Source organism: Pocillopora damicornis, chromosome 8, assembly GCF_964200805.1.
Source record: "Pocillopora damicornis chromosome 8, jaPocDami1.2, whole genome shotgun sequence".
In the NCBI taxonomy this organism is placed as follows: Eukaryota; Metazoa; Cnidaria; class Anthozoa; order Scleractinia; family Pocilloporidae; genus Pocillopora; species Pocillopora damicornis.
The window spans coordinates 14629652-14656637 of record NC_142677.1 but is presented as its reverse complement, the minus strand read 5'-3'; the positions used below and the strand labels follow the sequence as shown (position 1 = coordinate 14656637).

Below are 26986 nucleotides of genomic sequence, written 5' to 3'. Positions count from 1 at the left end.
ATGGCTGAAAGATTCTATTGATGACAGCGTAGTTGACATTAGTGGCTACAACATCATACGCAAAGATAGGACCCACAAGCTACATGGAGGTGTGGCTCTATATGTAAAAGATTCCATCAAATTCTCAATTCTACGGGACTATGAGTTTCCTGACCCCGAGGGCCCTGAGGTTTTGTGGGCCAAAATCACGCCCAACCGATTGCCCCGGGGTTATAGCTGCCTTATCATTGGTACAGTATACCATCCTCCACCGCCTGCCAAAGATGAGCCCCTCCTTGATTACATGATGGATTCTCTCTCTAGGATAGAGAGTGATATCCCTGGCGCAGGTATAATTCTCGCTGGCGACTGGAACAGGGCAAATGTTTCACCAGTTATTAAGCAGTTCCGCCTCACGCAAGTCGTCCATTTTCCAACAAGAGGGGATCGTACACTCGACAAAGTGCTAACTAATCTTACAGAACACTACGAGAAACCTTCTCCATTCCCGCCCTTCGGACTATCTGATCATTGTACTGTTGGTTTGTTTCCAAAAATTAGATCGAAGGCCAATATTCCTGCAAACAGAACGGTTACTACACGTACTGTTAACGCTTAGTCCAAACAGGCTTTTGGTCGTTATATGACGGGGGTCGACTGGTCATTAATCGACACTATAGATAGCGTCCAAGAACAGTATGCTCACCTCAGTGCCCTAATTCACATAGGGTTAGATTCTATCCTTCCCAAAAAGCGAGTTAAGTTCCACCGAAACGACGCACCATGGATTTCACCCAAACTCAAGGCACTTATAGCACACCGTCAAAGAGCATATTACCAAGACAACAAACCATTGTTCCACTACTACCGGAACAAAGTAAACAGGGAACGGAAGCTCTGCAAACGCTCTTATTACAACACTAAAGTTAGCGTTTTGACCGAAAACAATCCTAAAATGTGGTGGTCCGAATGTAGGCGGTTATGTGGAATGAACAAAACATCTACAAGTGTCGCAAATCAGCTCCTAGCAAGTAAACCAGCTACCTCAATCAACCTTAAGATCTTGGCTAATGAAATCAACACAGCTCTGCTAGAACCTCAAGCTTCGTTTGACCCACTTTTAGATAATATCGAAACTGTGAGCACTGAGGGTTTTAAAACTCCCATTATTTCACTGGAAACTACCTTCAAATGCCTTAGTACGGTCAGCTCCTCCAAAGCTGGGGGCCCAGATAATATCCCAAACTGGGTCTTGCGTGATTTCGCTCCTGAGCTCGCTCAACCTCTTCGTTGTATCATCAATTCCTCGATTAGTCAAGGGACTTTACCGGACTTTTGGAAATGTGCAAACATCACCCCTCTTCCCAAAACAAAGATAGTTGAAGATGCGGCGAAAGATTTGAGACCTATTTCACTGACACCAACGTTGTCCAAAATTGCCGAGCACTACGTCGTCCATGAACATGTGAAACCAGCACTTCTGAAACGCCTGGAACCCGATCAATTTGGGTGTATTCCAGGATCCTCCACTGCGCATGCATTGATAAACCTGATGCACAATTGGGCGCAAGCAACAGACGGAACGGGGAACACCGTGCGGATCTTTGCGTTGGACTATAGAAAAGCCTTCGATCTGATAGATCACAGCCTCTTGCTATCGAAACTCTCGACCTACAACATCAACACTTACATCATTAATTGGATAATAGCCTTTCTTAAAGATAGGAAACAAAGGGTCAAACTTGCACATGATTGTCTCTCAGAGTGGGGATCGGTCCGAGCAGGAGTACCGCAGGGAACAAAATTGGGACCGTGGCTATTCTTGGTTATGATAAATGATTTGAAAGTACCATCAGCCAGTGATTGTATAAAATATGTAGATGACACGACAGTGTATGAAATCATAAGCAAGGGTGGTCCTAGCAATGCTCAGTCTATGATAAACGAAGTAGCTACCTGGTCAACACTTAACTCGTTTCAACTTCATCCGAAAAAATGTAATGAGCTAAGAGTTTCCTTCGTGCGCTCCCCTCCTTCCTACGATCTCATAGAAATTAATGGCTCTAAGGTTAGCGCCTTCAGTGTCGTGAAATTACTGGGTGTGTATTTTCAAGACAACCTCAAGTGGAACACTCACGTTACTGAGATGATTAAAAAGGCCGCTAAGCGCCTTTACTTTTTAACTCAGTTAAAGCGAGCTAAGGTACCATCACCAGAATTAGTGAATTTTTATGTTGCTTGCATTCAATCCGTCTTACTTTATGGATGTCAGGTCTACCATTATAGTCTCCCCGATTATTTGAGCTTAAGTTTAGAGCGGGTCCAAAAGAGAGCCTTGAAAATTATATACGGTTATGATAATCATTATAGAGAAGTGCTTCAGATGGCAGAGCTGAAAACCCTAAGGGATCGGAGGGAAGACCTTTGCCTAAAATTCTTTAACAACATCGTCTCCAATCCCTTGGATTGTTTGTACCACTTACTGCCTTTCGACAACCGAGATCAACTTAGGGAGTTACGACGACGCAGACCATTTAGAGTTTCCTTTAAAACAAATCGGTTCAGAGATACTTTCATTCCAGCAAGCGCAAGACATTTTAATTGACATCTATTACAATTGTATATGGGCCCATATGTAAATTAGTTCCCTTTTAGGTTTGATTTTATTGTATAGTTCTATTATATAATTTGTACACCTTTGTAATTCAGCTTCCAGCTGCTATTAAGGTATTATTAATAAACGTCTATCTATCTATCTATCTATCTATATCTTGTTCACATAAAAGTCCTATTCTCTCTCTGAGGTGACATTGAAAATCAATCAAGTAAGTCATCCATCTAAGTAGCAGTTTACTCTTTTTAGTCAGTGCCATGGTACGGACAGTTTATAGGAAGGTGTTACTGCAATACTGAAACGAAAATTTAAATATTCAAGGGCGGAAGTTAGTCATGTGTTGAATCAATTATTCATCTTTAACAGAGAACTTAAGAACTTTCCTGCAGCAGGTTTTTAACACAAGTTAACGATCAAACTTGAGCAGGGCACACAAGGAATCGAACTCAAGCTAACTGTTTATTGCAGTTAAAAAGTGAATGCGCCCGCGGAGTTCAGCTGGTTTTAGGGCTCGGCATATTGACAGAGTGAGAGAGAGTTCAGTGGATTCCATACGCTGTGCTACTACAAAACATCCTGTTGAACTATGATTTCACTTTGTAGTTAATAGATGCAAAATATATGAGTAAAGACTGCCAATCGATCCGGATCGAAAGGCGATAAATAGATATGAGATTCTCTGTATTGCTTTTCTCTGCCTCGGGAAATCGAAAGCGAACGCGAAATTTCACTGTCACGCTATCGAAAACCGTTGTGTTCTTGATGCCAAGCTCCAGGGACATGGCAGAATACCGATGAATAGCCAAGTCCTAACAATTTTCCATTGATTAGCTGTTAGCAAAGAAGGCTTACACAAATTTCAACGGCTTTGTTATCTTACATTTATTTGTGCCCTGGGGGCTGGAACACATTCACTTTAATATATTTTCCCAAAAAGCAACTAACTTATCAATCTTTTGCTCTCCAATATTCTACGATTTTATCGATGGGTTCAGTTTGTACAAAATTACTTGGAGCATTTACCGTAATCCTTTAACTCTTAACTTTAACTCTCCTCTTTGGCCGCTTAAAAAATTCTATTTTAAATTAGCTAAGAGAATTTAGTTTTAGATCAAATGAACAACTTCTTACTAATAAGTATGAGTATTCTCATTATCTTTTGGCTGGGTAATGTATGGATCAGCTAGAAGTTACGTGTTAATCACCCCTGGGAATTAAAGGGTTAATATTATGGTTGACTACTACGAGCTTAAATTTTGGTGTTTTTACTAATTGTAATGTTGTGGATTTTAAAACGTGTCAGTCACTTGCCGTGTGCAATGTTTTGGTTTTTTATTGTCTTTCCTCCTGCTCTCAGGATAAGATGACTCCACCCATCTTGATATCTGCACCAGTGGTAGTACACGTTATCGTTTCTTTTATGTCGAAAGGATGTTTCTGTTATGTTTGGGATGCGTTGCCAGATAATTGTACTTGCGCTCGAAAAGGCCATCCAACTTACAGTTTATTTACCATGCCACGAAGGAGGTAAATGGCCATTTTAGAGAAAGCTAGGAACAACTTTGTAAATCTGCATGCATGCCAGCTGAAAAGAAGAGGGTTCTCACATTTAGGAGATAAGGGGTTATGATAATATTGCAACAAAGTATAAAGTAAGAAAGCAAAAGGAAATTGTAATGGATGCCAATTTTTCAAATCTTCTCTTTGTTATCGGTTCAATAGCAACCAGTTGTACCAGTGGAGTCACCCTTTAACCCTTTCACTCCCAAGATCTCATTGGCAATTCTTCTCACTGTCTGCGGTATTATTCTCATGATGTTATTTTGGAGAATTTCGTATTGGATCAACTTATAATCCCCTAATTGATATTTTTCTTTGTTCTCGTCACTCTTCTGCTTGATGTTGTTTAGAAATTGTAAGGAAGTGGACGCAAGGACATGCATATGCTTCTTTCCGCAAATCAACCTCATAAACGTGATTCTGAAGGTAACGTTTGGTCTACTTCGGAAAGTACTGTTAACTCACGTTACAGCATATTTCAGTGCAAACGGGTAATCATCAGTGGCTTCGCACTTAACGTCTTTCTGTTCACCAATATCTCTGTATACATGTGGTGTTCCCGTTGTGTCGTATTGACACAGCTGCATATGAAGAAAAGAGAGCAGATCTTGATAACCTCTAATTCCATTAGGTCAGGTTTTTGTCGTTTACATATCTTCCTTAATCCGATACATATGACTTTATGTTCTGTTCAAAAGTCTGATAGCGGTTACAATTGCTTCATCCCAATGTAATTTATGCGAAATTCGTATATAGTTTGTTTTAATCATAGTGTTTAAAATGCAGATTCTAATTTCATGGAGAGATAAGAGACTTTTTGGGGAGAAGTCCTAATGTGGAACCGAACCAATGGCTACCATCCTGATGAGGAGACGCTGGAGGTGGATTGGCCATGTCACCCGCCAAGAAGCTTCCATTGCAAAAACTGCTATGCATTGGACGCCAGAAGGGAAACGCAAGCGGGGTCGCCCCAAGATCACATGGCGACGGACAGTTGAGAAGGAAATAAAGGAGATGGGGAAGACCTGGGAGGGCATCAAGTTTGGGAAAGCAAATTGGATCAAGTCTATCCATATAAATGTAACGAGCCCTAGCAAAAGTTATTCTAAGTTGACAGGTCACATTCAAGTGAATTGACAGTAAATGTAATTTTTTTTCTCGCATGCACATCTTTGGTTGATCCGAAAATATCCGATTAATTTCTTTTAGTCCTGGCACACGTAAGATTTCTCGAAGGTTTAAATTCTATTTCTTCGCCCAAAGAAATTCAGAGAAGCGGTTGCTGTCACCAGTTTGCGCATAGAAAAATGTTTAATTTATTATAATCTCGATCGATGCATCGTAATGACATGCTTATGGATTCCGGATCAAGATGCGAAAGTGATATCAGCAATCCTTTGCCTTTCAGTCAACAAACAAGCTTAATAGAAGGAAATCTTTCCTACTAGTAATTAGTTACATGGCAAGGAATCAGAATACAGCTTACTTGGTCTTATACACCAGCTCTATCTGTCCTTCTTGGTTTATGTCACACATGATATCTTTTTGCAAACCAACCTCAAAGTACTCGCGCGGTTTTTCAATCTCGGCGTATTTGCAAATCTGGAGGGATCGAAACGACAATTTATTGCTAAGAACAACCATGAGCATAAAGTTACCATTCTCATCAAATAATTCAAATATCAAAAAAGAAATCGTTAAAAACCTTTCCCAAAGTAACTATGTCATATTGAAATGAGCAATTATTTCATGTAGGAAGTTGATACATAGTTGGATTAAGTAATGTTACAAAAGGAAATAATCGTAATTTTTTCACATGAAAACAGAGAGTGGTCTGCAAGGAGGCATAAAAGAAAAGAGGAAGAGAGTACCACAGTTAAAACAACAGAAAACTTCACTAAACGACAGAAACAACAAACATCATTAAAACAACAAATTTTTATCAGTAACAGAAAAAAGCAAACAAAAGCAATTGTGATAACGGCAGTAACGGAAGCGTTTCAGTTTTAAGAAAAAATCAGTCAAAAGTCACAGGATAAACTCACAGCAACATCTCGACATATTTTGTGAGGATCGGCATCAGGATCATGTTCTCCCACATCTACAGGCGTACAAGGATTGTACGTGTATCGCCAACCAGGATATTTCTTGCCAGCAATCAAAAACCTGTTTTAAAAACATTGAGAGAAACCGTCTGAGTCACGTAATCCTTTCGAAATGTCAGTACACTCAGTAAATATGAGTTGTCTCTCAAATACATGGGCAAAACTGAGAAAATCCTAGGTCAAATATCTACTTGATACAAACATGTTATCATCAACTTAAGAATTACGAAGTAATCTGGTTTTATCAGCTGAGTTAATCATGTATATTTGGGCCACCGTAGAGAGTTTCTAAAGCTGATATTGGGGTTTTTAACCTCAGAGCGAATGACGAGGGGCTAACGCTCGAGGCGTCAGCTTTAGAAACTCTTTACGGTGGCCAAAATATACATTATCAACTCAGTTGATTGCAAAAATTATCTTGTGAACTGTCGATTGTACTGACAACCTTGTGTACCTTGGTTTTCCGTCTGTTCTACGCAGCGGCATCAAGCTGTAGATTCCTCCATCGAATGTCTTACAAGTGCAGTTGTTGACTATAGTGATACCTTGGCCGTAACACTCATCGATGCACCATAATAGTATGAGTCCTAACAATTGTTTGATCTTCATTTTAGCCTGGAGGAAGTTGATCGAAAAATCAAATTAAACGGACTGTATCAAAGCCATTTAAATTGAGAAAAGATTGTGCATCGGCATGAATTAAGAAGCAGTTTCAGAAACAAACAAATGAAACGCGTACTAGATAATACTTCCCTCTGTCGGTTACCTATTCTTGGTACTGTGTTTATTCGAAAAGATGATAAAAGCAGAATCTTTCAACTTAAAAGTACTCAATGGGAGGTTTGTAGTCTCGTGACATGATAACACAATTCTCAGAATTAGCCTAGGTGTCAAATTGTTTATACTTGCGCAATAACTGGACGATTGCGAAACTTCTCGTCGAATGACTCCATCGCCTGAGTAGAATAACGAGCACATGTTTCGCAAATGGTTACATTTCCTATGCATATTTTCTATTCGTGAAACGTTTTTGCTTCCTCGTGCGATGATAAGTACTTAGTCTGATGCTATTTCACAGAGATCCAAAAATTTTCCACAAGGAATCGATGATGCGCCTTAACACGTATCTTCGTGCTGATTCAACCACTAAACCGAATGTGTAATTCTCATTGCATGTGAGAGTTATGTTTTGCTTTTTTTTTTTCATCTGAACCCACCACAAGATTATCTGAGATTCAAGATATGGGCTTCCCTAATTTTAGATCATTTCTACGAAATTAAAAGTTTCATTATTCCTCGGATGTCAACTCATCCTTGCAAATCAGTTGTTATTTACAGACTGCAAAGACCTAACCTCGAATTTTAAACGAACCGTGTATCGACTTTTGCACGTTGTTTGTAAAAATTTAGCAATCTAGAGCATTTCAATGGAACTAGAGAACTTGTGAGTTAAATTCATCTCTCAGGAACACGACACAGAAGGAAAATTTAATCCCGCTGGAGGTCCGATGCCAGATCTTTTAGCTGCAGAGAACTCACGCGAAGAAAAGGCTATTAACTACATTCTTATGTATCAATATCTTACTTCGAAGTGAATCCTGGCTCTACGAGGTTGCGACTGAAAATCGCAATTTCCGGGAATTTCCTTAAAGCCTGCTTCTAGATGTTGTCACGCTCGTTGTCACTGCAAATGAGGTCAATATTTGTTCTCGGAAATTCCGGATGTTTTCTCTTTTCTTTTTCGCAAGCCAAACGTCAAAAGTGATTGATTGCGAAGAATACACCAGTAATAGTCACTACTTCATAACAAGATAATTTGACAGTGCAATGAGAAAGGTTAGTGCCCTACGTTTGCTATTAGCCATCTCTAAGAGAAATATCCATCGTCAAATACTTTTATAATTTTTTTTTTTGCTTACTTAATAATTTAACTTGACACAGACGGTAAACAGGATTTAAGGGTAAAAAATGCAAACAGAAGCTTGGTGTCACTGGATTCACGAGGCATTTACACTGTTTGTACTTTCGCTTTGTGCATCTTTTGTGACTCAACATGTCTGTCTGAAAGCACCATTGTTCTGCGTTCATGCTAGAATTACCCTTTTATCGTCAATACATCAAAACGATTCTCGATTTTCTGGTTTAAAGGTGATTTCGCTGGGCCCACAACTGCGTTTTTATTGTGACGCATTTTTGCCTTCCTTAATTAGATTTAACAAAGTCTGTAGTGTTTCCAGGAATGATTTACAAATTAAGGTCTTTTAAAAAGTCTACCAAGTATCAAATATAGTTATCTGACTAACACTCGGTTTGCCGCTTACTATCACCGAAAATTATTATTTGTTGAGGTAAACTTGTGCATTGTTAAGATGAGTGTTATTTTACTTTGAATTTTCATTACAATTGTTATAGACTTCTGTATTCTAATTCCGGTCTCTCTGAACTTTGGGTAGAGCGGAAGTTGATCATGTGATGACTAATCCAAAAATTTGCATCTGGCCATACAAAGGTCTTTCAACTTCGGATCAGGAGCCAGCCAAAAGAAGAATCAGAGTTTTCCGCTTAGGAAAAAGTTTTGTTTCGTGAAAAGGAGGTAGATGTCTACTTCTACTTAACAAAAAGCTACAATAACGCCCAAGGTATTTACGATTCTATCACCCAGTATTCAGTACTGAATTACATTTGTTTGTGCAATGTACCGTGCATTTTCTGAAATCGCGTGTCGGTAGAAGTGAAGTGAATGTATTGCCAGTTGGAATTTCCGTTTGCTAACTAAATTCAATGTCTGAATAAATCAATTTGACACAAGTAGAGGAAAACAGCATGATATAAAATCGATCAATTTGCGTAAATTTTATGAACGGAAGGCAAGCGTTAGCTATTTATTGACGTGCCCAGGCAGATGTTTACAGCCTAATTTTTCTTTGAAATTCACCTTCGTTGGTAAACATTTTACAAGCAATGTTCAAACCACTGTTGTTGTTAGAGAAAACGTAAGACATTTTTTCTAGGCTCCAATGGAGATGGTTCAACTGGCCTTCATCGATCGCAAGTCGAAAAGAACATATTCAGAATGACTGAAAAATGTTAGATTGATAAGAAAATGTAGCCCTGAACTGGCAAGGTCCTAAAAATTCCAAAGAATCGGGCTCTGGAAATATGTTGCTCCGTTACTTCAGCGAAAAGCTATGTCAAATATAAATCTGCTTGATTTCAGCTTCACTCGCGAAATTCAGGTTACTTACTCAACGTAATGCTTTTCGTGTTGCCTTTGTACTTTCTCTTTCTTCTCTAGGTTAAGATGGAGAACAAGTGCCTATTAGGATTGATTTTTCTATCGTGCATTAATAGATGCATTGCACAGAGCATTCAAACAATCAACAGCTGCACGTGTCGGACATCTGATGGTAACTTTTATAGTCTGTGGCCCTTCAGAGGAACAGAAAAACCGCGGTATGTTAAGTTTTCTCTTCTGCTTTCCATCTTGTTTTTAAGTGACGATGGAAACGATATTTTCCAAGGGACTTCCATCCTTCTATTTAGAGCTAATATTAAATCATGTCAATCATAATCATGGAGAATGGCTTGGTTAAGATACATGAAGTCTCGATTTGCCTTTTGGGAACAAAACCCCTATTATCATGAATTGTTCTCAAGCTGATCGCTCAAGACTCGTTTATATGCATCGGATGGTCCGTTCTTTACTAAGAAGTTGCTCTGTCCATGATTCTGTTCTAAACGAATGGGGAGCATAAGGGGTTCTCAATAATCTGCGACGTCTCTTTTTGTCAATAAAAGAGATAATTTAGAATGATAAAAACAACCTGGCATACACTCAAATGCCAAATACGTCTGAAGTTAGGATATGCTTTCCTCCTGGAAAATCTTTTGCACTCCTTTTGATAATACCTTTGCAATTCTGTTCTTATGATTTTTTTTTTTTCATGTGGACAATAGCTTTGATGTTCCTGGAAAGAAGTACCCTGGTTGGAGGTATGCTTATAATCCTTGTACCTCTATGACATTTGGACAAGATGATCCACACCCTGGAAAGATATGTCATGATATCGGAGTAGGTTCATCAGACAGCCTTTCATTTCTAAAACTTTGCAGTGTTATGTTGTCATTGTTTTTGTTCTGTTGTTTCAGTAGCTTCCTGTTTCCGATAATTGTAGCAAGTCAGCATTGCCAAACTAATGTTCTGCAAACTTTATTTCTGAGAATACCTTGTTGATTTTTCTTCGCATCCAAGCATCTTTTACAGAAATTCCAATGTTTTCAAAACGACAGGAAGCTGATTTTTATTGTTAAATTTTATTTAGATATGTAAATATCCTAAAATAGAAAAACCGCGTGATTACCTACAAGTTGGTGTGCAGACGGGGGTCAGATGTGAAATAAACGAAGGACAAATTGGGCTGTCGTATAAAACAGAGTAGGTATTTCTTACAAACGAATACAAGCCATTCTTATGTTGAAATATTCTGTCAGGCGCCAATTTAAGTTATGTCATCTCAAAGAGTTGCTGCATTATCAGTCGACATACCAGCCCCCTAAGGGGTTTATTTACTGAATACAACGATCAGGTAGCATTTGATAAAAATTCGTCTTCAAGCGTTGAAAATCTCTGAAATTAATCTCGCTATTACCAATTCATTAGCAATAAACAAAATTCAAAAGTACTTAACTTTTGCACATATCATTGTAGCGATCGCTCTATCGACCCTCCAAGATCAACGGTACAGCTTATTTGTGACCAGACTATTTCATTCCCGGTTTTTGAACCCAAGGATGAAGATAGATATGTTAGTATGACTTTTTATTGTTGATTTCTGGTTGTTGTTGTTGTGTTTTTTTGTTTCTGATTATTTATACTTTGGAAAGGGATGTGACTCCCTCAATTCTATATTCTTACTGTTTCTTTGGGAGAGGGGGTGGGGGGAGGGTGAGTATCTGTCAATTTTTTAGGCGGTTCTGAACTCTAAAAATTTGACAACTAGATAAGGAGCTGAAGTTAGAACCGGCATCAAATTTTTTTTGTGGGAATAACAAACAAATTATAATGAGAAGCGATGGAAAAAATATACATTTTCGGAATAAAGTTATACTAACCATAATCTTTAACAGGGGTTTCATGTTATTCCATGTCATAGATATTCAGTATAAAAACCAAGTGCGCATGTCCAAATCAGTGTTGGCCTGTAATAACGACGACAACAGGCTCAACGAAGGTAATACCGACGACAACAGGCTCAACGAAGATAATAACGACGACACCAGGCCCCACGAAGGTAATACCGACGTCAACTTCAAATTCAACCGAACACAGTCCTGAAGGTAATTGCCAAGACTTGTTTGGACTTTGTACGTGAACGGACTACAGCGTTCCCCTTTTGTGCGTGGATGGGAGGGAGGGGGGAGGGAGCGGGGAGGGAGGAGGGAGGGGCGGGGTAAAAGGGGAGAGGAGGGTATTGTTTCGAAAGCAACCATATCAAAAGATTGTGTCATTATCCTTACATCCAGAAATAAAATCCGAGATTCTAATTTTGCATGTTGGCGGTTGCCAATCTCTATAATCTCTACGAGGAAGACCTTATTCAGATCATGTAAATGATAAACCATCAATTCAATCAGACCTGGAATGCTTTTAGTGTTATAGTGAATGTTCATGGTCGGTTATGCTACTGTTTATATTGATCAGTATCTCATCGATACTTTGCAACGAAAAGATACTTCAGCTTTCAACTAGGGAGTATCTCTTACCTTAGCTTTTTATCAATCGTGGCCACTACCCTAAAGCCACCAATAGAATTGTAATTGCTGTTTCAATTATCATTTATCATCGAAAAAATGTCCGAGATTAAGTTCGCTTTAGTTGCTTATAAAAACTGTTTGCACACGCGTTCTTTCATATATCAAAAAATGATAAATTTGAGGAATATTTCTTTACGCCATCTTAATTATTTTTATTTTCTCTCTCTGATGAACGTTTACCTCATTGCATAACGCCTCGAACATTCATTCCACAGAAGAGTCGAAGGTACTTCATGGTTAACGTATCCAGCAGAATTTTTTTTGTATTATAAAGAAAACAAAAACAATTTCGACCTGAGTTCATAAAGACCTTTTTTTTAATTTCAGATTCAAAGTCGTTTAATTGGGAGCTGTGCATTTTGCTACCGGGTCTTGCAGGATTTTTCGCCATCATGCTTTGTTCTCTATGCCTGTGGCAGCATTTTGCTGCTGTTAGAGAGGCATTGAGGTGCCGATGCTGCCATCATTTTGAAGAGTGTGAACCGTTAATAGTACACAAAAACGATCTTGGAAAAACAGAGAAAACCTATCGTATCAAAAACAAACAAGGAGATAAGACTGTTGAACACGAGGATTTTGGAGGAAAAGACAAAATGGTCGAGCCAGTTCAAGAGCAAGACGTGGGAGACAAGTCTCAAACTGTTGGGAAAAATAACGTTTTATCATTAATCCTGTAACAAAAGCGAACCCTTGTTCAGGTGTTGGGTCCTTATTTCCAGGGCTTGCCCAAAGGGCAAAGGCCAAGTATAGGTTTGGCCTTCGTATTTTTTTTTTCCGCGTTCAGCCACAAATCGCCCCCTGAACTATAAAGCGCATCTGTGAAGCTAGCTCTCGTTATTTTTTTTTTGTTTATAAATAGTCTTGCAGTTGTATTCTGTTCATATATCTGAGGGGTGGGAAAGAGACAGATTTTTTTCTCGAATGTAAGGAGAAGTTAACAGATTTCAAAATAGCGTCTGATGCGAATCGGACGGGAAAATTATCAGGGTGGTTCCCCCCTCCCCCCCCTCCTTTTATCAGGGTGGTTTTTCTCCCTTTTCCTCTATCCTTGATCAAAAAACACCTTTGTAGACCTCAAAAATGAAAAGAGATGTGCGAGAGAATTATCAGTAGGAAGTAAAATAGCTTCGAAGCTTTAAAAACGGGATGACAACAGTCGTCACGATCGGTAGTTGCTTGATCGAATGCATCAAATCAGTTTATTTGAAGGACGAGGAGTAGTTTAGGCGTAGGAAGACTGAAAATTTTAATAAAAAAGCATCCAATTGAATTGTCATTCACAGTCATTCTAAAACATTTAATATTGTCGATAATTCTGCCGTGACGATGCATTAGAAACGCCTGCCTGGCCAAGTGAGACAAACATGATTACAACAAATTTCCAAAGTGGCAACGATCGATCGTTGCTTTATCAGATACTTCAAATCAGTTCATTTGAAGGACGAGGAGTTGTTCAGGCGCCGGAAGGATGCTCATTTTAGTTTAAGAGAACTTCAAGTACGATCTATAGCTAGTAACGATGCATTTAATACCATCTTTCGAGTTCGAAATGAATTGAGTCGAGGCACACTACGAACATCTAAAAGATTGTTTACGATCTAATGGGAAACGCAACGATTATTTTGTGTAAAAAGTAGCAGCTAGCTGAGACACTGGTTGAAACGCTGTGATCAAGTATGCCCCGGTCTGACATAGTCACACTTTGGGAATTTGCTGTCACAAACCTCGAATTTCAACTCGAAAAGACTTTACGATGTTAAGTGCAACGCGAGCCGTGTGAAGAGGGTAGACGTGTGCACAAAAGTCAGGTAATAGGGAAAATTCGGACATGACAACACGGGAAGCCCGAGTTTACGCACATATGCTTCTTGTTTTAGTGAACGGGCAATCTTGCTTTCCTTGAGGCAAATATTAATCGAAGTCTCAATTACTAATAATTCGCGCACCAAATTCCTCCCTCAAAAAATTTCTACGTTCGATATGACATGAAGTCTTAAACATATAACCCTCGTCATTCATTGCTTCAGTTGTAACTTTAATTCTTATAGAGGGTGTATGTAATAATGGTAGAACATGTACAGTGAGCATCAATAAAATTATTACCCAGTATTACCAAGTATATCACATTACGTCGTTTCTCAGTGCTTCTGGACAAATTAAAATTATCGTGGCCTCCTCCCTAGTTTTACTTTTGCGGGTAGTTTAATGATTGATCCGATGCTAGACTGATGCTCTGGTAGGTCTATACTTTTGTTTGCCATGACAATATCTATGATTCCTGATACATGTCAGGTCTTTATTCAAGCCTGAAAGAATGGAATTTGCTCATAAAATTTTACCGAAAATGTCGATGTTGTCGAACTGAGGTTGCCGACCACCTCAGGGTAAACCAGAAAAAGGACTTAAAATTTTTGATTAGCCAACGTTTTGGAGCCGGAAGCAACTACAATTAAATTAGAAGCCATTCTTAGAAATCCAAGCCAATTGAGGAACCTTCCTTTGCAAGATGATCTTCTGAATTGCAGCTAACTCTTGCATTATGTTGGCTCCAGCTCCTAAAGTAAATCCAAGTACTTGTTCCGGCACATTACACCGCAAGATGCAAAACCTCGCCTGAAGCGACAGATAAACGAAAGTTAGTAAGATACTAAAATTTGATGTTTTGCGAAGAAATCTTTAATTTTTTTCTCAAATTATTTAAAGTTATTGCGCCTCTTGACAGTACTTACAAAATTTCGAATTTCACTAACACAATCCCACTACCGGTTTTTCTCGAAATGTGTACAATGACCTTTTCATCACGGCGATGAGACAAAAGTTTCAAATTACGTTCATGAAATTGTAGGGTGTTTAAAACGCATTTACTTTCTCCATTCAACTTAGGATCTAACTTGAGAAAAAATTGCAGATCGTCCTAGCCAAGCCACGTAGGACAACTGCAATTTCGCATAGTCGAGGCGAAATTGATCAGCTTAGCGAGCCCTCTGAAACTGCCTTCCATCGCAGCGGTGTCAATTATTGTTCTCGGGAATACGGGAAAATAATCTTTGTGCTGTGACACTCTTCATTTGGAGAAACGCGTAGCATATCAACATATCCTAAACGTCAGAAAAAAGCTCTATAGATTGAATTTGACAGCGCACCAAGCATCAATAGTTGAACTGAGGTAAGAATTTTCTTCACTAGCAACATTCACGATTTTTAAATAATAATTGCATGTACGTGCGTTGATGAGAACATTTACCTCTCATTAATGGAGTGGGAAAGAGGCAAAGTGTGTAAAGATGCATATAAATGCGATGCCGGCTTCGATACTTGGCATATTTATTTTGGTTTTGGTGCACAAGATTACCAAATGTAGAATACTGAAGGAAAGAGCCTCTGCGTTACTAGGATTTTGATTCCCGGAAAGCTTCTGCGTAGGAAGCGATCGATTTCGCAACTCCAAGACAAATATTGCAAACAACAGACGGTGATTGCTACAATGGTATCGCTGAACCGTAAAAGTGCATATTTACTCCATTGCCTCCTGAACGACTTCATTGCAGTTTACTAAGAGTATATTGCAGTATGCGAGTGCGATCTTAGTCAGGTTTGTCCTGCACTTCACTTTGTTCATCTGATTGCTTTTTCTTCTTCAGGCACATCTTGCCTACGATAGTGCATGTGTTTCAGCGTACAAATCGCTGCCGTGCTTTAATGTATAAGTCAGTTACAGTACAAATGTTTGTTGCTGTTGCTGTAGGAAAGTTTTTTTGAAGTGACATTTCATAACAAGTTGTTTAGGTTAAAATTTTATAAGAATTTGGGATTTTAGGTTTTGATGCTTTCATACTCAGTGGTATAGTAAAGTAGTGAAATTGTTTTCTTACTGCTGTTATTAGGTACTCAGGATAAAATGAACTCTTCTTCCTTGGTATTTACATCAGTGATACTGCATGTTATCATTTCATATATGTGTGGAAAACATGCATGTTTTGCGTACCGCTGGAAGGCTTCACCAGACAACTGTACTTGCATCCGCACTGGCCTTTCAACTTACAGCTTGTTTTCTCTTCGAGGACAAAGGTGATTCATTAAATAACCATTTAAGCAAGATTAGTCATTGACTTAAGATAACCGCTACATGAAAACTTAATAAAATTCGATTTTCCTTTCTTCCTTCAATTTATAGCCAAGGTTATAGTTAAAGAGATCCTCATACCACCTAAAAATAGCAAAGAGCTTATTTATGTAGAGATATGAGAGAGTTAAACAGGTTTTACTATCCGATAGAAAGTATAAGTAAGGCTAAAAACACAATCATTATACGTCTACATATATAAATGATTAGGAAACAAAGTATTATGGTACATCTTCACCGCACCTGGCTGTCGTAGCTTAAACGCTTGAGGTTTATTCGTTCAAAATAGTATGTTGAAGTTCAGAGATGTCAACAAGAAATGAATTTAGAGGAGGAGTGCTAATGGCTATTGCTTGGACAAAATTTTGCGCTCCATTTTCTTAATGTATCAATGACTTACGCAATGTTTCCTCAAACTATGAATACTCAATACATTCAGTTTACGAAATGTACCTTAACATTCATTTAAATCGTCATGGGCCAGCACTTAAATATATTTTCAGTTTTGGGATGGCGAAGAACTGCTCTAGTGAAGGGTTGTAGATTGATTGAATTCATCTTAATCAATTGGTATCAATTTAGATCATGACAATATGGCCATATATACACCCAATAACAGGCTGAGCTCTTTAATTTGCTTTGCTTTGACATAGAATTTATGGGTCAGGATTTCGCCAACAGCAAAGTTACACATACTCCTTCATGCCTTGTGTGCCCGATAATTTGCACTCACGTGAGGGAAATTGCACAAACGTGGCAGTAAGTAATCCTTTATTTCTGGCTTAAGATTGTTTTAACTGATTTTTTTTATAATTTCCACCAATGCAGATTAGTTCGTTTCGAGCTCAAAGAAAGCGAAACGCTGGCATGTCCGAGCCCATGTAAATTTGATAAGGGATCACGAATCGACACCTGCTGTATTCGAATGTTGCCTAGTCATAGACCCCAATTGATCTTACTCAAGCAAGTTCTGTGTCTCTAGATTATCTCAGACTTGTTACCATTACAACCGCTATAACATTCATGGACAAGGTCTTTTCACTGCAGACTTAATGAAGACACATTTTTTTTCTTGAAAAGAACTAAGGCTTCCACTTATAGGTAAGTTACTCAGACGTGTAACAAAAACACAAGTTAGGGGTTAATCATTGCTTTACAGCTTATTGATTACAAAGTTATATGAAGCCTTAATTTAATTGTAGCTATGTAAATACGACACGGATGGAATTCCACCTGTGTTCACAGACTTGGGTGAACAAGGAGATGTTATGTGCGAAGAAACAGATGAATACAGATTTGCACTAATATATCCTATAAAGTGAGTGTAGTCTTGTTTTTATTTGGTCGATTTAACCTCCCTTTTCATCGTCTCGCTTTAATTTCCGTCTATAGACGGGGTCATTAAGCTAAATAGCTGGAGTTTGAACCGAGTTAAAGATTTATCATTTTCCTTTTTCAGGAAGAGTCCTCACTCAATAAGTCACTCCAAGGTTGTTCTCGAAAGCGATAATGATCCTCATGCAAAACCTGTTTTAAGTCTAATAAGCGAGGAAAGTTTGGTAAGACATCGAGTTCGAGAAATTATAAATAGTTTCGAAAATAATCCTAGATTGCTTTGGTCTGGCTTTTAGTTCACTTTGTAATCGTTCTAGAAAACTCTCACCAATCCCTTAAGCTTGCTATATCAGATGGTAACTTAAAAGCAATCTTTACATGGTAACTGGCGCTTTCCCGCGCTACAAGCGATTTAATGGTCTTTATTACGAATGGTCTTTATTACAAGTAATCAGTTGCTTTTTATCATATATATATATTTATAGATATAAATTAATTATATATATATATTAAATTAAATTTCGTTAAACCCCTGAAGAGTGAAGCGATTCACGAAACAGGCTTGTCGGGAAATGTAGTTGCGTCCTTTTTTCCTCTCATAATATTTATTCTGCTCTGCTTCAACGTATTGAGCACTGTTCCACGCGAAAATCGACTTGCAGACTTCCTATATATATATATATATATATATATATATATATATATGTACATACATATATAGATATATATATATATATATATATATATGCACACATATATATATATATATATATATGTATGATCTTCTTTACCGTCTGGATATTTTTGTTACTTTCGATTTGGTTTTAAGACACACCTTGGCTCGACATTTCATCGTTACATCCTTTATTTGGACATCTGATTTAAAAGTCTTGACTTATTGTAACTAACGAAACGTGAAAAGCCAACTATTCTTCAGAAATGGAACAGAACTTCCTGAGCATTATATGTTTCTCCTCTAAAACCTCCTTGGGAATGACATATTTGAAATGAAAACGACATCGAGGTTTTTAATGTGTTTCTTTCGGTGATTACGTAGGTTATTTCCAGACGATAACACCTTGTTAGTTTGGTAAAAATGATAGCAATCTAGATATCGATTTAATGGTCTTTATGACGAATAATCAATTGCTTAGAATATCAATTAATTAATATTTTCTTGTTTTATAGATATTCAGCTTAAAGGCCTTTTGCGGATGTCCAAATCAATGTTTACCACCTAAGACTAATAATACTGTAACATTCGGTGATATTGTTTCACCGACTGGGGTAACCTCAACTTCAACCAAGGCGAGACCAAAATCTACACCTGGGGGTAAATGTTCAGACTCTTATTGTTTCAGATTCAGCGTTAACAAAATCATCCGTGTTCACCTTTTGTTTGACACAAAACAAAGGCCTGGACAGTTGTAACTATTTGTGCCAAATTTCGTTCATTTGCCTATAGCAAGAGATCATTTGATCCCTTACTAATAATTATACAAGAGTGTGCTTTTCTTTTCAGGCTCTTCGTTGAGTTTGGTTGCTCTGGCCCTCCACATATTGGTACCATGTCTTGGAACATTTTTCCTCATCTTAATCTGTTTATGCTTGTGGTGGCATCATGCCACTATCAAGAATGCTCTGATGCGGCTCAGATGCTGCCACTTTTGTGATGAGCATGACGCCTTCGAACGAGTGGAAAGAATTGGGCGTGCAACAGAAAGAAGTCGTCTTTTCAGGAACCAACAGAGCTACAGAGCTGTTGGACAGGAAGATTCCGTAGAAAATGGCCCTGAGGATGGAGTTACTGGGCAGCATTTTGAATTGATTCGAAAAGGCAACAACACCGCTGTCGTATAATTCAATTCAAATTTAAGGTGTAGCACCGTGTAGTTAAGACATGATTGAACAACTTTTTACCAGTTCTAGATATCTTTGATCCCGTCCTGATAAATTAAGTAAACGTATCACGATTTCTCGTTAGTTTCTATTCTCACCAATTATTGTAAGAGCCCAAGGAGAATTATTAATTCCTTTCTTAAATATTTGGAAGGATTCAAGTTGTCAAAGGGAGATGGCTTAAGTTCTGCTCTGGAAAAGGTCTTATTTTCATAACTTGAGAACTAATTAATTGCATTTCCAGGAGTGATTTTCTTCTAGATATCTCGATTTAAGAAAAAAGATTTGCAAGAAAGATTCCAATTGCTGGTTTTCAGTGTCACGCCATTCAAAATAGATCAAAATAAAAAATAAAAACCGTTCAATCGATTTAGTCTAGAATCTGGAAATAGAAAGAAGCTAGATATGTAAAGACTCTCGCCAAGATTCAGGTCACAGCAATTTTTCTTACGGAAAATATGAGGAGAAACGTTTTTCCCAAATTTATAGAGATTTGTATGGAGCCGCCATGCTGGTGCCCACCTAGATGGGCACCAACATGGCGGCCGGAAACCAGCAGAAACATCTGTCACTGAGTTTTGCTACAAAAGCGTGAATTTATCTCTCTAAGAACTCATAAACGTAACAATAATACTTTATTCTAATACAAGAACTGTTCAGATAGCTGAATTTCCCTAAATAAGTCACCTTTTAAACCAACATAACAGCTCTCTCGCTCGTCATGTAAAGGCCACGTCACGCAAAAGCTTAGAAATTCAAGAGTAGTCTATCACTAAACCAAGAACCCATTTGGAGTGAAAATTTGTCTGAATATTAGTTTTTAGCTGCTCTAATACATCATGAAAGTAAAATCTCAGGAGGATCAATAGTTCTGAAGTCTGAAATTTAGTGACGTCACGTGAAAACCAGCAATTAGAATTGAGTAAGAAGAGAATTCGTTGTTTTTCCTCTCGCTCTCAAGCGTTTTAACGGAAGGTATGACTGGAAGATCTCAGTGTCAATGGATGATAAATAATAGTGAGAGTAAGCGTAAAAACGAAGAAAAAAAATCAGTACCGTCGAACCTCGATTATCCGGACCCCGATTATCCGGACTATTCGATTATCCGGACTTTCTTCTCTGGTCCCAATTTTTCGATGAATATTAATTAGTTGTGATCTTGAAAACTCAAAGTCGCAAAAAGCCCAATAATCCTTTCAAAAGACTGTTGAAACAGCGTATTATCCTGTGCGCTTTTCAAAATTCGAAAGTGCGACGAGACAAAGAAATATTCTGATGCGTTCAGCTGAAATATGGTTGGCTCAATTGTTTTGTTGCCAAGGGAATTTCATGCTTGTTTAGTTCCTTCCGCGTGGGTTATGTAAACACACGAGCGATCGATCGTAAACTCAAATCAAAAACCTGCCTACGAAGCGAAAGCTAGCCGTTCTATTGATTAAAGATAAGCAGATAATTATTTCACATTTCTATCTCATTAGTATTCATATTTTCGATTATCCGGACTCTCGATTATCCGGACTATTTACCGAGGTTCCGATGAGTCCGGATAATCGAGGTTCGACTGCACTTCTTGTTTGTACTTGCTTAACTCCAAATACCTGAGGATTTGCGAAACCTTTTCATGGTCTGAACAGAAACACTCTATAGCGGAGGTAGGGCCAACCAGTCATTCTAACATTCCCCAAACAATATCTCTCAGCAAATTTATAGTCATCGATATAAAACCTCTTTGTCCATTATTTTAACAGAACCACGTCAGAAAGCTTTTTCTCATAACCGAAAGCTTTATCATCAGTGCTTTAAGCTCAACCTCAGCCATGCTGTCTTCCGAAAACCAAAATTTCTAACAGAACCTTTACGTGACCTGTGTCACACGAGTGATACCAATAAATAATATCAGCTTAATTCTCGGAAAATCATGATGAAACAGCTATACGTGACGACAGATAGGTAAGCAGAGTACTTGCATTTTATACCTTGAATATTTTCTGATATCTTGTCCACATAAAAGTCCTATTCTCTCTCTGAGGTGACATTGAAAATCAATCAAGTAAGTCATCTATCTAAGTAGCAGTTTACTCTTTTTGGTCAGTGCCATGGTACGGACAGTTTATAGGAAGGTGTTACTGCAATACTGAAACGAAAATTTAAATATTCAAGGGCGGAAGTTAGTCATGTGTTGAATCAAATATTCATATTTAACAGAGAACTTAAGAACTTTCCTGCAGCAGGTTTTTAACACAGGTTAACGATCAAACTTGAGCAGGGCACACAAGGAATCGAACTCAAGCTAACTGTTTATTGCAGTTAAAAAGTGAATGCGCCCGCGGAGTTCAGCTGGTTTTAGGGCTCGGCATATTGACAGAGTGAGAGAGAGTTCAGTGGATTCCATACGCTGTGCTACTACAAAACATCCTGTTGAACTATGATTTCACTTTGTAGTTAATAGATGCAAAATATATGAGTAAAGACTGCCAATCGATCCGGATCGAAAGGCGATAAATAGATATGAGATTCTCTGTATTGCTTTTCTCTGCCTCGGGAAATCGAAAGCGAACGCGAAATTTCAATGTCACGCTATCGAAAACCGTTGTGTTCTTGATGCCAAGCTCCAGGGACATGGTAGAATATCGATGAATAGCCAAGTCCTAACAATTTTCCATTGATTAGCTGTTAGCAAAGAAGGCTTATATAAATTTCAACGGCTTTGTTATCTTACATTTATTTGTGCCCTGGGGGCTGGAACACATTCACTTTAATACATTTTCTCAAAAAGCAACTAACTTATCAATCTTTTGCTCTCTAATATTCTACGATTTTATCGATGGGTTCAGTTTGTACAAAATTACTTGGAGCATTTACCGTAATCCTTTAACTCTTAACTTTAACTCTCCTCTTTAGCCGCTTAAAAAATTCTATTTTAAATTAGCTTAAAGAATTTAGCTTTAGATCAAATGAACAACTTCTTACTAATAAGTATGAGTATTCTCATTATCTTTTGGCTGGGTAATGTATGGATCAGCTAGAAGTTACGTGTTAATCACCCCTGGGAATTAAAGGGTTAATATTATGGTTGACTACTACGAGCTTAAATTTTGGTGTTTTTACTAATTGTAATGTTGTGGATTTTAAAACGTGTCAGTCACTTGCCGTGTGCAATGTTTTGGTTTTTTATTGTCTTTCCTCCTGCTCTCAGGATAAGATGACTCCACCCATCTTGATATCTGCACCAGTGGTAGTACACGTTATCGTTTCTTTTATGTCGAAAGGATGTTTCTGTTATGTTTGGGATGCGTTGCCAGATAATTGTACTTGCGCTCGAAAAGGCCATCCAACTTACAGTTTATTTACCATGCCACGAAGGAGGTAAATGGCCATTTTAGAGAAAGCTAGGAACAACTTTGTAAATCTGCATGCATGCCAGCTGAAAAGAAGAGGGTTCTCACATTTAGGAGATAAGGGGTTATGATAATATTGCAACAAAGTATAGAGTAAGAAAGCAAAAGGAAATTGCAATGGATGCCAATTTTTCAAATCTTCTCTTTGTTATCGGTTCAATAGCAACCAGTTGTACCAGTGGAGTCACCCTTTAACCCTTTCACTCCCAAGATCTCATTGGCAATTGTTCTCACTGTCTGCGGTATTATTCTTATGATGTTATTTTGGAGAATTTCGTATTGGATCAACTTATAATCCCCTAATTGATATTTTTCTTTGTTCTCGTCACTCTTCTGCTTGATGTTGTTTAGAAATTGTAAGGAAGTGGACGCAAGGACATGCATATGCTTCTTTCCGCAAATCAACCTCATAAACGTGATTCTGAAGGTAACGTTTGGTCTACTTCGGAAAGTACTGTTAACTCACGTTACAGCATATTTCAGTGCAAACGGGTAATCATCAGTGGCTTCGCACTTAACGTCTTTCTGTTCACCAATATCTCTGTATACATGTGGTGTTCCCGTTGTGTCGTATTGACACAGCTGCATATGAAGAAAAGAGAGCAGATCTTGATAACCTCTAATTCCATTAGGTCAGGTTTTTGTCGTTTACATATCTTCCTTAATCCGATACATATGACTTTATGTTCTGTTCAAAAGTCTGATAGCGGTTACAATTGCTTCATCCCAATGTAATTTATGCGAAATTCGTATATAGTTTGTTTTAATCATAGTGTTTAAAATGCAGATTCTAATTTCATGGAGAGATAAGAGACTTTTTGGGGAGAAGTCCTAATGTGGAACCGAACCAATGGCTACCATCCTGATGAGGAGACGCTGGAGGTGGATTGGCCATGTCACCCGCCAAGAAGCTTCCATTGCAAAAACTGCTATGCATTGGACGCCAGAAGGGAAACGCAAGCGGGGTCGCCCCAAGTTCACATGGCGACGGACAGTTGAGAAGGAAATAAAGGAGATGGGGAAGACCTGGGAGGGCATCAAGTTTGGGAAAGCAAATTGGATCAAGTCTATCCATATAAATGTAACGAGCCCTAGCAAAAGTTATTCTAAGTTGACAGTTCACATTCAAGTGAATTGACAGTAAATGTAATTTTTTTTCTCGCATGCACATCTTTGGTTGATCCGAAAATATCCGATTAATTTCTTTTAGTCCTGGCACACGTAAGATTTCTCGAAGGTTTAAATTCTATTTCTTCGCCCAAAAAAATCCAGAGAAGCGGTTGCTGTCACCAGTTTGCGCATAGAAAAATGTTTAATTTATTATAATCTCGATCGATGCATCGTAATGACATGCTTATGGTTCCGGATCAAGATGCGAAAGTGATATCAGCAATCCTTTGCCTTTCAGTCAACAAACAAGCTTAATAGAAGGAAATCTTTCCTACTAGTAATTAGTTACATGGCAAGGAATCAGAATACAGCTTACTTGGTCTTATACACCAGCTCTATCTGTCCTTCTTGGTTTATGTCACACATGATATCTTTTTGCAAACCAACCTCAAAGTACTCGCGCGGTTTTTCAATCTCGGCGTATTTGCAAATCTGGAGGGATCGAAACGACAATTTATTGCTAAGAACAACCATGAGCATAAAGTTACCATTCTCATCAAATAATTCAAATATCAAAAAAAAAAATGGTTAAAAACCTTTCCCAAAGTAACTATGTCATATTGAAATGAGCAATTATTTCATGTAGGAAGTTGATCCATAGTTGGATTAAGTAATGTTACAAAAGGAAATAATCGTAATTTTTTCACATGAAAACAGAGAGTGGTCTGCAAGGAGGCATAAAAGAAAAGAGGAAGAGAGTACTACAGTTAAAACAACAGAAAACTTCACTAAACGACAGAAACAACAAACATCATTAAAACAACAAATTTTTATCAGTAACAGAAAAAAGCAAACAAAAGCAATTGTGATAACGGCAGTAACGGAAGCGTTTCAGTTTTAAGAAAAAATCAGTCAAAAGTCACAGGATAAACTCACAGCAACATCTCGACATATTTTGTGAGGATCGGCATCAGGATCATGTTCTCCCACATCTACAGGCGTACAAGGATTGTACGTGTATCGCCAACCAGGATATTTCTTGCCAGCAATCAAAAACCTGTTTTAAAAACATTGAGAGAAACCGTCTGAGTCACGTAATCCTTTCGAAATGTCAGTACACTCAGTAAATATGAGTTGTCTCTCAAATACATGGGCAAAACTGAGAAAATCCTAGGTCAAATATCTACTTGATACAAACATGTTATCATCAACTTAAGAATTACGAAGTAATCTGGTTTTATCAACTGAGTTAATCATGTATATTTGGGCCACCGTAGAGAGTTTCTAAAGCTGATATTGGGGTTTTTGACCTCAGAGCGAATGAAGAGGGGCTAACGCTCGAGGCGTCAGCTTTAGAAACTCTTTACGGTGGCCAAAATATACATTATCAACTCAGTTGATTACAAAAATTATCTTGTGAACTGACGATTGTACTGACAACCTTGTGTACCTTGGTTTTCCGTCTGTTCTACGCAGCGGCATCAAGCTGTAGATTCCTCCATCGAATGTCTTACAAGTACAGTTGTTGACTATAGTGATACCTTGGCCGTAACACTCATCGATGCACCATAATAGTATGAGTCCTAACAATTGTTTGATCTTCATTTTAGCCTGGAGGAAGTTGATCGAAAAATCAAATTAAACGGACTGTATCAAAGCCATTTAAATTGAGAAAAGATTGTGCATCGACATGAATTAGGAGGCAATTTCGGAAATAAACAAACTAAACGCGCACAAGATAAAACTCCACCTCTTCTTAGTACTGTGTTCATTCGAAAAAATAATAAAAGAAAAATCTTCCAACTTAAAAGTGCTCAATGGGAGGTTTGTAGTCTCGTGACTAACAACACTATTCTCAGAATTAACCTAGGTGTCAACTGGACGATTGCGAAACTTCTAGTCGAATGACTCCATCGCCTGAGTAGAATATCAAACACATGTTTCGCAAATAGTACCATTTCCTATGTATATTTTCTATTCGACAAACGTTTTGGCTTCCTCGTGCAAAGTTAAGTACTCAGTCTGGCGTTTTTTTACAGAGATTCAAAAATTTTCCACAGGGAATCGAAGATGTGCCTAAACATATATCTTTCTGCTGATTCAAAAAGTAAACCGAATGTATAATTCTCATTGCATGTGGGAGTTATGTTTTGTTTTTTTTGTTTTTTTTATTTGAACCCACAATAAGATAATTTGAGATTCAAGATATGGGCTTCCCTCATTTTAGATCATTTCTACTAATTTAAAAGTTTCAATATTCCTTGGATGTCAACCCATTCCTTGCACATTTGTTAATTACAGACTGCAAAGACCTAACCTCGAATTTTAAACGATCCGTGTATCGACTTTTGCGCGTTGTAGGCAAAAAATTTTGCAATCTAGAGAATTTCAATGGAACTAGAGAACTAGTGAGTTAAATTCATCTCAAGGAACACGACACGGAAGGGAAATCTAATCCCGCTGGAGGTGTGATGCCAGACCTTTTAGCTGCAGAGAACCCACACGGGAAAAAAGCTTTTAACTACGTTCTTACGTATCAATATCTTACTTCGAAGCGAATCCTGGCTCAGCGAGGTCGCCACTAACAATTGCAATTTCACTGCAAATGAGATCAATATTTATTCTCAGAAATTCCGGATTTTGTTTCTCACATGATGACCCATGCTCCAGTCAACGGTTCAGTTCCCGGAACGACATCAGAAAATAACAATGATTTAATAGGGTTATTTTGGGGAGTGATCAAAGAATTAAGTTTGTTTTTTGCAACCGAATGTCAAAAGTTATCGATTTTGAAGAAAGCATCAGCAATAACCACTAATTGATCGCAAGATGTTTTGACAGCGCAACGAGAAAGGTTACTGACGTTTGTTAATAACCATCTCTAAGAGAAATATCCATTTTAAATACTTATGAAACTGTTTTTTTCCTTTCTTTTTACAGAAAAGTTGAACTTGATACAGATAGTAAACGGGATTTAAAGGTCAAAAATTGCACTCAGAAGCTTGGTGTCACTGGATTCAGGAGGCATCAATAATTAACACTGTTTTAC

General features: G+C 38.0%; 4 protein-coding genes and 2 long non-coding RNA genes across 13 annotated transcripts in view; 4 read left to right on the top strand and 2 right to left on the bottom strand.

The window, feature by feature from the left end:
* The window catches only part of LOC149041542 (uncharacterized), a 6578-nt gene extending 505 nt beyond the window's left edge, over window positions 1–6073 (top strand). Inside the window, exons 3-5 of one of the 2 annotated variants that reach the window (XR_016179121.1) lie at window positions 3951–4120; window positions 4504–4579; window positions 4940–6073. This is a non-coding gene — a long non-coding RNA (uncharacterized LOC149041542). The remainder of the gene's footprint in view (window positions 1–3950; window positions 4121–4503; window positions 4580–4939) is intronic. The other variant, XR_016179122.1, reaches the window with a different exon arrangement.
* Window positions 3451–7975, bottom strand: LOC149041541 (uncharacterized). 4 transcript variants are annotated; one of them, XM_089180291.1, is made up of 6 exons: window positions 7844–7975; window positions 6713–6873; window positions 6199–6319; window positions 5640–5755; window positions 4619–4734; window positions 3451–4178 (listed from the first exon to the last, which is right to left on the bottom strand). In XM_089180291.1, exons 2-5 carry the CDS (start codon window positions 6865–6867, stop codon window positions 4632–4634), a joined length of 495 nt encoding a protein of 164 aa, XP_089036417.1. In that variant the 5' UTR covers window positions 6868–6873; window positions 7844–7975; the 3' UTR covers window positions 3451–4178; window positions 4619–4631. The 4 variants fall into 4 exon arrangements, with proteins under 4 accessions (XP_089036417.1, XP_089036419.1, XP_089036418.1 ...); XM_089180293.1 differs by lacking the exon at window positions 7844–7975 and adding an exon at window positions 7014–7115 and having other exon boundaries at window positions 4054–4178; window positions 6713–6875; XM_089180292.1 differs by lacking the exon at window positions 7844–7975 and adding an exon at window positions 6998–7132 and having other exon boundaries at window positions 4055–4178.
* On the top strand, window positions 7952–13342 carry LOC113679547 (uncharacterized). Of its 2 annotated transcripts, none has more exons than XM_089180288.1 (8): window positions 7952–8094; window positions 8768–8897; window positions 9554–9711; window positions 10216–10330; window positions 10581–10693; window positions 10967–11063; window positions 11412–11595; window positions 12400–13342. In XM_089180288.1, exons 3-8 carry the CDS (start codon window positions 9560–9562, stop codon window positions 12747–12749), a joined length of 1011 nt encoding a protein of 336 aa, XP_089036414.1. In that variant the 5' UTR covers window positions 7952–8094; window positions 8768–8897; window positions 9554–9559; the 3' UTR covers window positions 12750–13342. The 2 variants fall into 2 exon arrangements, with proteins under 2 accessions (XP_089036414.1, XP_089036413.1); XM_089180287.1 differs by having other exon boundaries at window positions 7959–8094; window positions 8712–8897.
* A 1546-nt stretch (window positions 13343–14888) lies between these two features.
* LOC149041540 (uncharacterized) lies at window positions 14889–19663 on the top strand. Its single transcript, XM_089180289.1, has 7 exons — window positions 14889–15238; window positions 15957–16140; window positions 16849–16954; window positions 17398–17513; window positions 17655–17754; window positions 18719–18863; window positions 19053–19663. Exons 2-7 carry the CDS (start codon window positions 15971–15973, stop codon window positions 19388–19390), a joined length of 975 nt encoding a protein of 324 aa, XP_089036415.1. The 5' UTR covers window positions 14889–15238; window positions 15957–15970; the 3' UTR covers window positions 19391–19663.
* Window positions 19664–20964: 1301 nt separating this feature from the next.
* LOC149041539 (uncharacterized) lies at window positions 20965–23807 on the top strand. The gene is made up of 4 exons (XR_016179123.1): window positions 20965–21081; window positions 22626–22795; window positions 23179–23254; window positions 23615–23807. It is a non-coding gene; the product is annotated as an uncharacterized LOC149041539 (long non-coding RNA).
* Window positions 22136–26635, bottom strand: LOC149041538 (uncharacterized). 3 transcript variants are annotated; one of them, XM_089180295.1, is made up of 6 exons: window positions 26486–26635; window positions 25388–25548; window positions 24874–24994; window positions 24314–24429; window positions 23294–23409; window positions 22136–22853 (listed from the first exon to the last, which is right to left on the bottom strand). In XM_089180295.1, the coding sequence occupies exons 2-5, from the start codon at window positions 25540–25542 to the stop codon at window positions 23307–23309; spliced, it is 495 nt and encodes a 164-aa protein (XP_089036421.1). In that variant the 5' UTR covers window positions 25543–25548; window positions 26486–26635; the 3' UTR covers window positions 22136–22853; window positions 23294–23306. The 3 variants fall into 3 exon arrangements, with proteins under 3 accessions (XP_089036421.1, XP_089036422.1, XP_089036423.1); XM_089180296.1 differs by lacking the exon at window positions 26486–26635 and adding an exon at window positions 25688–25805; XM_089180297.1 differs by lacking the exon at window positions 26486–26635 and adding an exon at window positions 25688–25800 and having other exon boundaries at window positions 22136–23409.
* Between the last annotated feature and the right edge of the window lie 351 nt (window positions 26636–26986).

Bases quoted from the DNA above. Each gene is read 5' to 3' on its own strand.
- LOC149041538 (XM_089180295.1), bottom strand. From the start codon at position 25,542: ATGAAGATCAAACAATTGTTAGGACTCATACTATTATGGTGCATCGAT. The intron at 24,995-25,387 runs GTACACAAGGTT...TTTTTAAAACAG, and splicing joins AGAACAGACGGAAAACCAAG to GTTTTTGATTGCTGGCAAGA. The intron at 24,430-24,873 runs GTGAGTTTATCC...CGATCCCTCCAG, and splicing joins AAATATGTCGAGATGTTGCT to ATTTGCAAATACGCCGAGAT.
- LOC149041541 (XM_089180291.1), bottom strand. From the start codon at position 6,867: ATGAAGATCAAACAATTGTTAGGACTCATACTATTATGGTGCATCGAT. The intron at 6,320-6,712 runs GTACACAAGGTT...TTTTTAAAACAG, and splicing joins AGAACAGACGGAAAACCAAG to GTTTTTGATTGCTGGCAAGA. The intron at 4,735-5,639 runs GTAAGCTGTATT...CTTCATATGCAG, and splicing joins GAGCTGGTGTATAAGACCAA to CTGTGTCAATACGACACAAC.
- LOC149041540 (XM_089180289.1), top strand. From the start codon at position 15,971: ATGAACTCTTCTTCCTTGGTATTTACATCAGTGATACTGCATGTTATC. The intron at 16,955-17,397 runs GTAAGTAATCCT...ATTTAATTGTAG, and splicing joins GAAATTGCACAAACGTGGCA to CTATGTAAATACGACACGGA. The intron at 18,864-19,052 runs GTAAATGTTCAG...TTTTCTTTTCAG, and splicing joins ACCAAAATCTACACCTGGGG to GCTCTTCGTTGAGTTTGGTT.
- LOC113679547 (XM_089180288.1), top strand. From the start codon at position 9,560: ATGGAGAACAAGTGCCTATTAGGATTGATTTTTCTATCGTGCATTAAT. The intron at 9,712-10,215 runs GTATGTTAAGTT...TGTGGACAATAG, and splicing joins AGAGGAACAGAAAAACCGCG to CTTTGATGTTCCTGGAAAGA. The intron at 11,596-12,399 runs GTAATTGCCAAG...TTTTAATTTCAG, and splicing joins AACCGAACACAGTCCTGAAG to ATTCAAAGTCGTTTAATTGG.